Source organism: Lepisosteus oculatus, chromosome 12 (genome assembly GCF_040954835.1).
Source record: "Lepisosteus oculatus isolate fLepOcu1 chromosome 12, fLepOcu1.hap2, whole genome shotgun sequence".
In the NCBI taxonomy this organism is placed as follows: domain Eukaryota; kingdom Metazoa; phylum Chordata; class Actinopteri; order Semionotiformes; family Lepisosteidae; genus Lepisosteus; species Lepisosteus oculatus.
Genome location: NC_090707.1, coordinates 601346 through 616162, shown reverse-complemented (window position 1 = coordinate 616162; position 14817 = coordinate 601346). Strand labels below are relative to the sequence as shown.

Genomic DNA, 14817 nt, shown 5'->3' with positions numbered 1-14817 from the left:
GCTAAGAACAAAAACATGAATACAAGACAGTAAAGCTTCAGTAGCACATAAAATATAAAACATATAGATGGTTTTCTTAAATGCATTTTATATGGATGAGATCAACACATAGCATGTAGAACAGAAGCACAAACAGTAAAACACCAAAATCAAACCTTAATTATTAGCCCCTACTAAAAATACTGGATAAACATAATGTACAGTATGTCTTAATACTAAACTCGGGTAAAATATTTATTGAGTACCCCTCTATATAGAAGCAATTGTAGTATGTAAACTCTGTGGTGCATTTATACCTCGTATAACAAAATAACTCTTCCACTGCTGTTTAAATTTAGCCATCATTGTTGGCTTCTTTTGTTAAATTCCCTTTTAAGAGCAAATGTGATCAATTTTTATAGAAAAGACCCCTGACCTTTCAACCACATTAGATGTCCAATTAAAATAAGCATTCAAAAGATGGCATCAAATCAAAATGCAAACATTCTATTTTATGTAACATAATGCTGCAGTAAATTGACTAACAAATCTCAACGGAAAAAACAACAGACCTAGCATAATTCTTCTGAAAAAATAACTATAAAATGACATTTTAAGTTATAATTGAATAGAATATCTACAAAGTTCTAATAACCAATATTAACCTATACAAATTCACACTTGGTATAAATGTAAATTACCAGATGACCTTTGAACAGGCGATTTAGAAAAACAGCTTAGGTATACATCTAGCAAAAGTAAACACGTCTGCTTTGTTATGGCTGCGTTGCAGCCCACAGCTGGATGGGCCTGCTGTTCTCATCGCGAGGACCCGATCAGCTGCAGCAGGAACAGGAAGATCTGGACGATGTCGATGTAGAGTGACAGAGCCCCGAACACGTACTCCTCAGGGCTGATGGAGTGCTTTCGGTTCCCTATGAGGAGCTGGGTGTGGTAGGCTAAGAACTACAGTTAAAAAGATTTTTTAAAAAGTCACCATCTGCAGAATGAATCAAAGATACGCCTCACCCTATTTTACTGCTTCTAGACAAAAGAAGTAATGCATTTTGGTGACTCTGATGGGACTTGATTCGAGTATTCAAATCCTCAAAGGCATAGACAAAGTTAAACTGAGTTCAGAATCACCTGAACTTAAAACACACATCAGAGGACACAAGGGGAAAGTGAGCAGAAGTGCATTTAAAGCTGAGAACAGGAGACACTTTTTTTATACACAGGATTGTGGAACAGGTTACCTAGACAGACTGCTGAAGCCGATACCCTGGTTTCTGTCAAGCAAAGGCTGGGTCAGATCAATTAGCTGCAACCATATGGGCTAAACAGACTGAATAGATAGTCTGCACTAATTTCTCATGTTTTATAAATATTTTTCTGTACTATCGTGATGTATTTCAGGAGAAACAAAACAGTCCCTTACCAAGGTGTAGGCGATTGCTCCGATCGCTGCATACAGCATGTGTAGCCATGGAATCTGAGGAATCGGATACAACAAGGGTCAAACTAGGGTTCAAGATGTACACATCACCAAAAAAGGCATATGGCACAGGAGGGTAAGCAGAATTCATAAAGCAAAAAATACAGTTCTTGTAATGGTAGAAATATTCTTTGCTCTTGACAGGGAAGTCTAGCACAGACAGAATTTGCTTGAGTTGTACAGGATACTGCCATCGTTGTATTTTGCTGTAAAACAGCACTCACATATTTATAGGAAAGCACGATTGTGGTGATGATCCCTGTAACGAAGACAACAATCCCCAGCACACAGAACAGGCCTCCGCAGGAAGTGAAATCAACCTGACAGACAACACAGGAGTCTGTTAATCAGAGAGGCAACACTCCCCTGTGCATTTGCTCAGTCTCCTGAAGTCACCTTTGAACTGACCAGTCTGCTTTAAATCGGTTTGGTTGAATACCTGAGTATTCCCTACATATAAAAAAAAAAAAATGTTAACGACTGTCATTTTTTTAGAGGACATCTACTTGTAAAACTTTCTATATCGATCAGAACCACTCCTGAATAAGGAAATGACAAATAATTGTGAGCCAAAACTAGTTATTCTCTAATTATTTCCCAGAAATATAAGTCAATAGCTTTTTCCCCAGTCTCTCAAAGTAACTAATTTTCATTTTTCTTTATATAGGCACTACATCCACCTTGGGGGAAAAAAAAGCTGTTTTGACATGCAATACAGGCCTTAGATATGACATTAATAACATTAGAGTGAACCTGTGATGAAACGTGATGAGAACCCATCTGCTACTGAGGACAAAGGAATATTCATGTGAAGCAGATTGGCAAGCGCTACCGTTTCCCAATACTGCCCACAGCAGGACAGCAGGAACGACTGTTCTCTGTGCCAAAGTTGGCACAAGACACCACAGCATGAAGCAGACAGGGTGGTCGTTTGACACAAAAAAAACCTCTGTTCTTCCACAGTGCATAAAATATTATTTATTTTGGACAGTATCTGAACATTTTGACTATTTAACTCAGGGTTTTGTTGTGGATGGGGGAGGGGTGCACTCTAAACCTAATGTGATGGACATGTAAAAATGTATTTTACACCCTACATTTGCAAAAGGAAAACTGATCCTGACAGAAAAGGAAAAACCTCTACTTGCTACCAAAAAAAGAAAGTAACTGTCACTCAGGACAACTGAAATAAAATTAGACAACACTCCAGAGAGTGGTACTTGGAATTTAATTGATTAAGCTACATCTTATATGTTAAATTTCTAACAGATAGTCCTTTGTGTTCTGATCAAATATCCTTTTACCTTTGTCTGGAAACAGAACACAGTGACGATGATGCAAACAATCGCAGTTATTCCAAGAGCAAGAAACACGGCTTTTGTGTTGTAGTAACTGCAAAGGAACAACACGCAGAGGTGAAGGTGAAGCACTGAAGAGTCTGTACCTCTTCCTACACAGGCCTGAAACATCCTCCGATTTCAACAGGCAGGTTATTTCACGCCAAATAGTTTCAAACTGGACTGGCAGCTGTGGTTCAAAAATATCAGCCTGGCAAACTGAAGATGTTTGCCTGCTTTCTAAAAATAACACAGCTGACCTGGCAACATTGTTTCATCTCATAAGAGCACAAATGTTGAGATGAAAACTGATTTTTTTAAAATAAGTTAAAAAATCATCACTGGACAAATATGCAATATATAATAAAAATATTTTGCTTCATGAGAATTTATTCCTAAAAATAAATACATTTTTAAAATGACAAATGTTATTGAGAAACACGAGTCTTTTCTCTTAAATCGGGTACAATCATAACGTATATTCTGAAACATTTTTGCTATAATAATACATAAAAGATCTTCAAGGCTAAAAGTGTTTATTATGCAAAATCTAATATTGCTATAAGCACATTATTTTAATAATACTAGCTATTCTTACAAACCTTGAAATTGTTCCAGTCATGTAAGACAAAGCAAGTGTCTGTAAAACAACAAAATAGAACTCATTTGAATACCTTAAGTGCTTCATTGTGTATTTCATTAAACATGACTGTTCTGTTAAACAGTAATTACATTCAAAACTAATGAAATGTATAACCCTGAACTTGAACACTCTAATACACACAGGAACAAGAACAGGTTAATGGCATCATATTCCTACTCTCCCCCTCACTTCCCCTTATACCTTCTTTCTACAAGGGTGGAATTAACCTCTACTTGTTCCTTTGCAACTAGCATGCTGACGGGACCCAACTCTAACCTCCATGGAAATATCTGTATATATTTATGCTAGATAAATTAATAAATGGATTAAAATGTGGGGAATTGGATTCAGTATCTTATTAGGTGCCACTATTTTTAATTTAGAATAAATCAGGAATGAGTTAACAAAACCATCACAAATAATTTCTTTTTAAAAGAATGTGTATCCCTGGGATATTAGTGAAGTTCAAGTAGGCAGCTATGTCAGCATGCATAGGCTGCAAAGGACCAGGTAAAGGTTTATTCCTGCTGAAAAGAAAAGAGACGCAACACTTCCACTGTGGAGTCTTTCTCGGGTGTGAAGAAGGCTCCACCTCTTTTCTTTTCCGCATAGAATAAATTAATATGTTAGGACACATTTGGAAACTTCTCTGCATCTCCACGTTACATACTGTATATGCAGTGGTATGTAAAGTTCCTTCCTAAAATTTTGCAAAGGAGACATTGTTTTTCACACCTTTCAATAAAGGTTAGAAACAAAGTCTAAACTGTGATTGCTCAGCGGAGCTGCTCACTTTCTCACTAGGAGAAGGTTCTGAATTCCAGATATTCTCTCACTGTTCTACATCACAATAACTTCATGAGGTGGTGCTTGGGTTTGGCAGCCATGTGTCCCTGCACTTACAGCTGCGGCATGACACTTCCCAGCGAGCTTAACACATTCAGCTACACCTCCTGTTTCTCCAGCTGCGGGTACTTACAAACACAACCAGCAGGATTATATTCCAAGGGAAGCGTCTCCTGGAAAGCAGAAAAGTCTATCAGTACAACACAGCCGATTTAATTATGCGCAATGAAACTCCAGTACTGTCATGTTCATGGATAACACTTTCTTACCTGGGTCCCTTACAGCAAGCCAGGACAAGATATGTCACCATGAAAACCGCGCTAGAAAAAAACATGCGAGCTTAGTTATAATTAAGGCCACTGACAGAATGAATCACGCTTTAAAAACAGTTCTTTTGTTAGGAGCAGGCAAGAGACAGAATGTTTTGAGAAAAGCAAACTAGTTAAAATATTAAGTGGCAGTAATAAGCAATATCCACCGGTGCGCAAAACCGCTGTGTGCGCAAGGCTAGAATGAGCAGTGCATTTTTTCTGTGAACTAATTTTACTTCTATTAACATTTTCCAGAAACATAACATACAATACATAATTTAAACACCCGATCTTAAAACGTAATCATATTTGGACCTTCTGAAAATGAGTAGGAAGGTGTCCATAGTTCCCAATGGACACCGGAGTGGTGGCACTGTGGCTCAGGATTTGCACCTGTGGCTGGAAGGTTGCCGGTTCAAATCCTGTGGCCGGCAGAGGAATCCTACTACCTTGGGCCTCTGAACAAGGCCCTTCACCCCAGCTGCTCCAGGGGCGCCATATAAATGGCTGACCCTGGGCTCTGACCCCCAGCTTCTCCCCGTCTGTGTGTCTCATGGAGAGAAGCTGGGGTATGCGAAAAGACAAATTCCTAATACAAGATTGTATATTACTAATAAAGTGATCTTATATAAGGAACTGGGGATAAGTTTCATACAAGAACAACATCTATGATGGGTCAAGTATGGTCCAAAAAAGTAATAAATGAATAATTTGATGATTAAGACCAGTAGTATTCCAAGATTTACAGTTCATTAGTCATCATTTTTTCTGAACTTGTTGATCAAGTTAAGACTGTGCGAATTTTAAAATGTTTTTTTTCAAACTATGTTTTCAATAAATGATAAACAGTATGGTCAAGTCATTAATAACACAAAACAAGAATGCTTACTAGGATACCCAGTATAAAGCTGAATTGTTGACAACAAACTGACGAACTGGAATACTGTAAAACAAAAATGTGAGAGAAAGAATCAGAATTCGGGTAGTAAGAAAGTTAATCAAATACATTGATTTAAATTTTCTCTGTTGTTGATTTATGTAAATTCTAATAACACACTTTATTTTAGAGGAAACAGCAAGCTTCAGATCCTATAAAGCACATAATGGGTTTTGTTTACTTAAACCAAGAATCACAGGCATTGAGGTTTCTTAGAAAAGCAGACACACCCACCAAGCCAGAGAGGTAAACTCCCTAATTAAACAAGTGATCCTACTTTCTTTGGTTGCATTAAAAAAGTACATATTTGTATAACTGCAGAAGAACGAGGCGCGCCCATTTTTAGAGGAGAAGAGTGAAGATCTTGGCACCGAGATCCCAGCTTGTCCACTTGCAGGGTTTGCTGAGGATGCCAGAGCTTGTCCCCTTTCTCACAGCTGCGCTCGCTGCAGGCCCTGCACACACCCAAAGCCCCGCAGGAGCTTGTGAACTGAACGAGCTTAGTTTCCATGTCACATGGCAACACAGCAGACTGCACTGGCACACCCTGTTCTGTGGCTCATGACACAGTCTGAATTAACGGAAGTGCAGCAATGAACAGCCAGAGACTTTTCAGGGACCAGCCACCCAGTGTTTAGCATCACATGAAAATTAATTTAAATTGTTGATTTTCTTACTTTGAATAACCATGACATTTTTCCTATTTTCAGTATTTTACAGAATTCTTCTTTCATAAGAAGGGCTGCAGCAGTAGCTGGCGTGTTCAGTTCCACGTGTTTTGTGACCATGAAAGAGATCTGGAACAAAGTCACAAACCCTCAAAGGCCACAGCTGCATTTTCTCACTGGCGTCTTTACATACGCATCAGCGTAAACCCTGTACCTCCGGGGCTTAAAATCTTTCACTCTCTGCACTGCTCTGTGGGCTTTATCTGAATACTAACAAACATCATCTGTAGATAGTGTAGTGTAATGTCAAGACTGTTTTATAATGGTTAGAATTAGCAGACATATTTTCTGGACTCACCAAAACGTAAAGACAGCAACAAATGCAACTGTGACAAGGAGCTGGGCTGCCAGTATGAGGTACACCTGGTGAATGCATACACACCATGAAAAATGTTGGTTATTGAAGACAACACTTATCATTAGTACCTTCATTTTTAAAATTACATTTTTCATATTTAAAATTACATTGAGTTTAATAAAAATAGCAGCTTACTGTTTGAGAAATAGCTACAAGACTAATTATTAAGAAATGATTATGAAAATTAATAAACAAACTGAATATAAGAATGACAGTTAATGGAACAAACAGGTAATAAGAAATGTAGCCAAATAAAAGCATATATAAAAGACGCTATGCATGTATACAGAACCACAGAAACAGGAATGTATTATCCTCTTTTACATGCACTCATGAATCTCCCGTCTCTTCATACTCCAGAGCAACAATCCAAGTATAATAGTTTCACTTGAGTTTAACCCTAATGATTTGTTCTTACTTTTCGGATAAAAGCATGTCGAACGGTTTTGTCATCCCAGTCAGCGGATGTGAATCCCTCAGGGTCTCCTACAGAAGTAGTGCCATATTTATTATTATCACCTACTGTACATGAGCAATTACACATTAGTTATCTCCTGCACTCTTTTAAAACGTTTTAAACGTTTAGGAAGTGGATCAGGGTTATAAAAACAAGTACACCACCCAGCTTCTATGACAGAAAACATTTATAATGCATTAATGGAAGCTGCCATCCAATATTTAATGGAAAAACAAATTTGTTGGAATTGATGCCATGGTCTGACCAGACGTCTTTCATGTTCTCATGTGATTAATTCAAACAGAAGTGGGTATTTTAAATATCTTGTACTATCTAGAAAATGTGACAATGGCATCCTATCACTGGAAACTCCTGGATGAATATCTACTTTGAACGTTGCCCACAGTGCCTGGCACATGCATCTTTAAAATACAGATGGTTGAGATCTGTATTATATCTTGTATCATTTATCTTTTGAATCTGACATTTCAATACAAAATTTTGAGAGTCACTGAATTTCAATGTATTATGCTTCATTCTAGATTAAGCTGACAATTAAAATTTTAAATTCAATAATTATGAAAAGTATGAAAATCTGTTGTGAAGATCCTCCATGCCCTTGTATTAAGTCGCTGACTGCTTACAGAAAATATCCATGTGAAAAAAACATAATATCAGTTGGGCTGAAAAGACCCCTCACTGTTGCATTTGTTTAAACAAACATTAAAAAGGCTACATGTGACTGGGACATTCAGAACTGAAAAGTTTTTTTCTGCACGTTCCTTTGCTGTTTGTCTAACATTGTGTTACCATAAATCTAATCAATGTAAGAAAACAAATCTAATAAAAATCAATTATGAAGCATTATTTCAACTAAGACAAAGCATTCTCAGCATCTATAAAACAATCTTTGAAGTTTCTGATTATGGAGGACTTAGAGTGCAGTGAGATTCAGTATTCTGGGTTGAGCCACGTTTTGCTTCTTAACAGAAGCTAATATTTAAGTTTGAGCTGGACTGAATACAGTGTCTCCGGGGTACACTTCTAAACAAAACATGATTTCTATACTTGTTCTTTAACAAATTCATATCTGGAAATAAAAGCAATAATAATTGTTACACAATATGGCAATTTATCCCCCTTTTTGTTGCACTATCTTCACAGGGGAGCTTGTTGAAAACTCAGTGAAATATGACGGGATGGATTCGGAGTCGGATCCTGAGATCCCGAGCAGTGTGCCGCCCTTACCTGGGTTCATTGCGGAAGATGGCATCATTGGAGGAATTATTGGAGGCATTGGTGGGGGCATGCCGTGATGTGGGTGACCAGGTCCATACTGAGAGGCTGGCTGCCCGGGGTACATGCCAGGCTGCCCGGGGTACATGCCAGGCTGCCCGGGGTACATGCCAGGCTGCCCGGGGTACATGCCAGGCTGGGCTGGACCTGCAGGCCCATGGAAGCCGTATGCTGGGGGCTGAGGATATTCTCCAGCCTGAGGCGGGTAGAGAGGATTCCGCGACTCTTCGTAGCTCGGAGGAATATCAGGCTTCGACATTGTGACAGGCTTTGAGCTTCTAGTTTAATTCTGCAAGTAAAGTAAAACACTACTTTCAAAGGGTTGCAATCGTTGTTTAAAATAATGTAAAAATACACAGCACAGCAGAATTTCAGTTAGCCTGAATGGGTTCTTGCAAAGTGACTTTGGAGACAAAAATTCTTTCAATTGTTCCATTTTAATTTCAGATTTTTTGGGAACCAAACAGAATGTCATCCCAATTCTAAGTGCTTGAGAAACAACAAGGCTGTCTGAGAGACACTACTTAACCAAGACAGAGAGCGATCTTCTGGTTTATAGCAATGAGCTGCTGTGGGTTCTGAAATATGGAAACTAAATGATCACGTGTCTTTTCTCCACTGCTGTTATATGTCCCCACAGACCATCCGCTGACACAGCAGGGGGCTGGTGCCCCGCCTGTGAGCATGCTGATACACAGGACAGGCACGTGGTGAGCAGGATCTGCGTTCCACCATTTTAAATGTTCACACAATATGATCATACCAGCTTCTCTCTAAAGTCTTCATTGTTAGGAGAGACATGCGACGACTCAAATCAAGTCATTTTATTCTGTTTCCAAAAAATACACCTTGTAAGAGTTTGATTTTTAATAGTGCACTTTATATTATGAAATGTGTTTATGAAAAAACCTCAATGCCCTTTATAATAAAAGAGGAAGTAAATATGAAATAAAAACCATTCATATATAATAGGGGACAGGTTCACAATTTTAGTTCAAGAACAGAATCCTAAACTAGGATCAAAACATCAGCTTATGCATTTTTCTATAAAACTGTTAGAGCATCAATAGCCTTGCTTAATCTGTTGTTTCTCGGCTGATGCTGAGAACACAGTGATCTGAACATCACCTTTCAGTGGCAAAAAATTTAAAAACTCAGTCCTACTTCCCAACATACAATTCTGAAGCAGGGTTCAGGCTTAACTGGTTACATCACCAGAGCTGCAGTACAAAGCTGTGGGAAAATCCTGATGCAGGGCTGAGACTTTCTGCTCAATCAGAGTGCTCACAATGGCCATTCATCAACCATCGCTGACTAGCTTCTGCTGTCCCTACAACAGCACAACAACCACCTGGGAACAACCAGGTTGCAAGTTTGCGGACCACAATTGAAGACACCTCTAGAACAAAGAGCACAAGAACTATGAGCTCCAGGTGTTAGGAGAAAAGGAGAAATGTTCAATGGCAGAGATCTCCAACCCTGGTCCCGGAGGGCTAGTGTGACTACAGGTTTTTAGTCCACGTGAGCTCATGGCCTAAATCACCTCATCATTTCCTAAACATCTCCCATCTCTACAGGTGCTGCTGTTTAAAGAGACCTGGGCATCTTCAGAGACACCTGCTCTCCACAACATGAACTGAGAGACAACTACACTCATAGACCTGAAAACAAAGCAAGGAGATGTACACCCTTCAAATTCAAGTTTCTTCAATCTAAACTATTTAAAATGTTATCTACCTCTTACAGGTACATCTGGGTAGGGTCCAGGAGGTTATAACTTCTTAACATCACAAAATAATATTTCAACACAGTATAGTTTTATTTCATGTTTTTCAATGCATTGCTCATTGTGTTTTCTTGACATTTTACTGCATTTTTTTACTGTAAACCATTATTGACACTTTCCATTTGCATACTCTGAAACGATCAGTTATGGCTTGTGTCTTAGAAACAGCACTGGTGCAGGGAGACTGCACATATTGCAGAACGTTGTTTGTACATTATAAGACATTTCTAATATAATGTTTAAGATGATAAAAATAGCTTCTTTGTAGCTCCAGTTACATGCTTTGACCTCATTAAATCATTAGTGATGAAGGTACCCAGGAACTTGAAGCTGTTACACATCTCTACAGCCACACCAATGATGTGAATAGGGATGCGGTCCCCACCCGGCCTTCTAAAATCAATGACCAGCTCTTTGGTTTTGCCGACGGTGACGCAGAGATTATTGTCAAGACACCACTCCACCAGGTCCCTGACCTCATCCCTGTAGGCCGTCTCACCGTTACTGGTGATCTGGCCTATGATGGTAGTGTCATCAGCATATTTGTAGATGGAGTTGGAGCTGTGTCCGGATTAAAATCTCAGTAACAAAATAAATTCATTGATGGTATCACAAAATTCCAGATTAAGCACAAAATCCTACACTTTGTAAAAGTACTGTAAGGCCCCCATGTTCCCACAGGCGAGAGTGAGAGTTTACACAAATCACGATGTGAAGCAGCACTTTCTGCTCACTAGTCCCTGTCCTGACTTATGTACTGTGATGTACAAGCGAATAAGTACAGGTTGTGCAGCAGACATTTCACCACAGAAATGTTCCAACATGATCTGCATACAGAGTTAACAAGTAGTATTTGTCTGCAAAACCATCTCAAAGTCAAGAGCAATATTTGGATTCATTTGTGATGTAAATTGGAGGTTTTACTCATCACTATGGACATTTTAAACATCGTTATATGTATACAGCATAAAGTCCTCCGAATTACACAAATTGCCCATAATAATCAAACTTTTAAGCTTTACTTCTGTGGAAAGTATTTTTTATATTATGTAGAATAGGCTGTTTTCTTATAGTTTTATTTCAAACAAAGTTAATTAACTCTATTGCATCATATTTCCTCTACATCTGGTAAACAACAGTGAAAAAAAATGGAAAGTTTAAATTCCGGCTTGTACTCCATGCCAGGAAGACAACCCATTTTTAATCATGCACTGAACAAAAAAAAAAGAAACAGCACTGAAGCCCTCCTGAACTCCACTCTGTAATGCCACATTCTCCATTATTCAAGTTCTACTGTTAATGTGCTTGTTTTAAAGGTAAAAGGGGCACTGGGTATATCCACCTTTGAAGGTGCTGTATTAAGCTGCATGGTCCCAAGGCTGAAACCCTTATTGTAGCCACTGAAGAGAGGCTGATTCTTAGAAAACGTACAAACTGAGGGCTGTGTTCTCCATCATCTGCAGTAAATGTGGCTGCTGCAGCTGTATAAGAGCCACTGTGAGCTCATCTTGCTCAGTCCAAACACTCAAAATGGCCTTTTCTTCACTCTCATCACCTGAACCAAGAGAGGCAGAAAGTGCAACTAACACAGAGTTGAATTATTAAATATGGGTAGTAACATATTATACACAATATATACAGAGCAATAAGCTCCTCCGTGATCAAGGCAGATGGCAAACATCTTTATGTCCTTTCTCTACATGTTACATGGACATGTTGTCTTCCACAGTAGAAGGACACGGTCTCAGTTTCCTCTTACGTGTTCTGCTTTTTAGCTTTTAATGGCTTCAGTCTTTTGGGGTGAACTTGTCAGAGACTCCCTCATAAAACACAACAGAAGAGTGTCTAAGACTTTTTTTGCTATGTGTAATAGATTTAGGAATGTTACAGATTATGTACTGCAACCCTAGGTACTAGATCAAGGGTCACCAACATCGTGTTAAGGATGTCCTCTCAAGCAGTCAAGAACCAGAATTCCCTCAGATGAACACATTACTTGCTTAGCGGAAACAGATCAAGCATGTCCAGTCTTTAGAAGCAGGTGATCTAGGGTGACCTATTAATTTCTACTGGGGCTCTCCAGGACCAGGGGCAAACAGCCTTGAACTAGATGGGGAAAAAGGGGGTATTTCCACATAGCTTAGCCAACCACATTAACAGAACACAGCAATATCTTTACATACGGTGATACATTATCTTTATGTAGAGTTTAGCTTTAATAATCATCCAGGTGGATGCTGCACATTGGTGGAGGGGAGTCCCCATTACCTGTAAAGCGCTTTGAGTGGAGTGTCCAGAAAAGAGCTATATAAGTGTAAGCAATTATTATTATTATTAATAATAATAATGTGTATCAAAATGTCTCACACATCTATGCGCTTAATTCACGTCTTCCCCTAATTACATACTGCTGTTCTGAACACTTATCTCAGCAGTGTCAGACTTATTTCCTGAAGGGCCTCCTGTCCATTGGCTTTTCTTCCGACCCTGGTCGTCAATTAAACAAACCCAATTATTTAAAAATGTCATTGACACATAACGGATTTTACTTAAGGTGAATCAAAACACCCACTTTGTTTATAGTAGTTATAAAACATCTCAGAGCCAGGTTACAAGTATTACACTCATGCAGTTGATTAATAAGACCCACAGTGTAACTGAGAGCTCAGGCTGTACCAAAGACTGAGAACACGAGATCTTCAAGGTGGGGCAGCCCTGAGGTGTCTTTGCGAGTGTCACAGGCCTCTTGGTAACTCTTCTAAAATCGTGCGGTGCCAATAAAGATATTCGAAACTTAATCACGAGACTGAACACGACTTCCAGACGCGTGACCACGTCTAAAAATGCCTCGGAAACGCCTAAATGAACCAAGACAACTGTTGCGCTACAGTTACTCTTAACCCAGTTTTAAAACCGAAGCAGTTATTCAGCATTTTTTCATGCTTCATTGTATGGTAAATATTTAGAGAAGCCCAGCCTCACTAGCAGATGACGAAATTAAAAAAAAAAACAACCACTACAATACTACATCTATTCTGCTTTTATCTGCTAGCTCGATGCTTCCGCAGCGATTCTAAAACACATATTAAAAAACGAATTATTTTCGCATTATCAGTCACCGCTTTCCAGCTGAAATGTTAAAGCCCCCCAGAGGTGACCAAACAATGGAACTCAAGTTGGAAAACAGAACAGCAGGGGCGATTGCAGCCACAGCTCAGCCTTCTGCCCAAAACCCTTGACCACACTGTAAACTTACAGGATGCACACCTACAGCAGCGGGACCCGAACTCAAGATGCCCTCGCATCTGGCTACACGACCCACACCCACTCTCGGCAAGGCGTCCACGGGAGCACCCAAACAAAACTTATTGTTTGTGCCTCCAAGTGGCACCGCTCCGCCGAGTGAAGTCAGATCACAGCGGCAAAGGACACAAACTCGGCGTCCGCTCACCTCTGGCCCAGGAGGCACGCAAACACAAGCGCCTTTCCCCCGCGGAGAAGTTCGTGCGGGACGGCAAACTCCGGCCCGGCCAGGTAATGGCTTCTCCGCAGCTGCAGTTCCAACCCCGTCCGGGCGCACGGCTCGCCAAGCTTCCTGCAGCGCCGCTGGGAGTGTCCGCCGGGCCGGGCCGGGCCGGGCTGGGGCGGGACTTCTCGCTGGAGCTCCCGACACGGCGCTTTCTGCGCAATGGTGTGCAATTTCCCAGAGCATCGCTCACTCGCCTGCCCTTTCTCCAAGACACCTCCTCGCACTGAAAGGAACACCAGGACCAAAGATAGTGGTGGGCGGTGGTGGAGAAATGATGTTTCTGCGGGTCACACAGCAATTAAAAAAACATTGTGGATAAAGCTTATGTGTACAGAAGCGCAATGCTGCCACCAAGGGAAAAACAAATCACCCCCCTTATCTCGTAATTACGAGGTGCCAATGAGTGTTTCAGTGCATGTACTACCTGTTACGTTGTGCACTGAACGCATCTAGAAGCTGCTGTGAACTTGGCTGGCACTTTCGGTTTAATGATCGTGTAAATGTCCAGCACTGCAGAACGGATTTACTTTCAACTGGGGTTCAGTCATAATGAAATCTTGCAATTTTTAGTTAATATTAACAGAATCATTATTAGCGTGAGGACCAGTTTTGTGGGATTTATAGATCAAAGCAATGATTGTTCCGTTCCACCAGTTCCACTGTCTAAAACTGTATAATAAGTCCGCACGTAGCGATATAGGTATTGTATGACAACTGTGCGTTGTGTGATCACATAAAGTACGCGATAATTACTATCTCGTAATTACGACATAATTTTCTCGTAATTACGAGATAAGGGCGAGGATTTTGTTTTTCCTTGGTAGCAGCGATCCGCTTCCGTATACATGACAATGTAGGTCATATACGATACTTTATCTTTATGATAAAATAATCGTGTATTCATTGAAGTATACGTGCCAAGCAGATAGTAAATGCCTCATTTATCGATATGGAATTTAGTTCAAAATATAAACAATAAAATGTAATTTCGTTAAAGAGCCCAAAACGAGTTCTATAGAGATCCGAAAAGCTGCGCGTCGTCTCGGATTTCAAAAGCACGTGAGCGAGCTCAAAACATGTTTCATAGCTCTCTAAACTGTCCTCTGTTGCCGCCA

General features: G+C 39.9%; 1 protein-coding gene across 1 annotated transcript; it reads right to left on the bottom strand.

Annotated features, from left to right (window-relative positions):
* Nucleotides 1-71: 71 nt before the first annotated feature.
* tmbim1a (transmembrane BAX inhibitor motif containing 1a) lies at nucleotides 72-14003 on the bottom strand. Its single transcript, XM_015358525.2, has 12 exons — nucleotides 13625-14003; nucleotides 8340-8676; nucleotides 7053-7120; nucleotides 6575-6639; nucleotides 5501-5554; nucleotides 4570-4620; nucleotides 4434-4473; nucleotides 3414-3451; nucleotides 2779-2866; nucleotides 1699-1794; nucleotides 1418-1471; nucleotides 72-945 (listed from the first exon to the last, which is right to left on the bottom strand). Exons 2-12 carry the CDS (start codon nucleotides 8644-8646, stop codon nucleotides 799-801), a joined length of 1008 nt encoding a protein of 335 aa, XP_015214011.2. The 5' UTR covers nucleotides 8647-8676; nucleotides 13625-14003; the 3' UTR covers nucleotides 72-798.
* Between the last annotated feature and the right edge of the window lie 814 nt (nucleotides 14004-14817).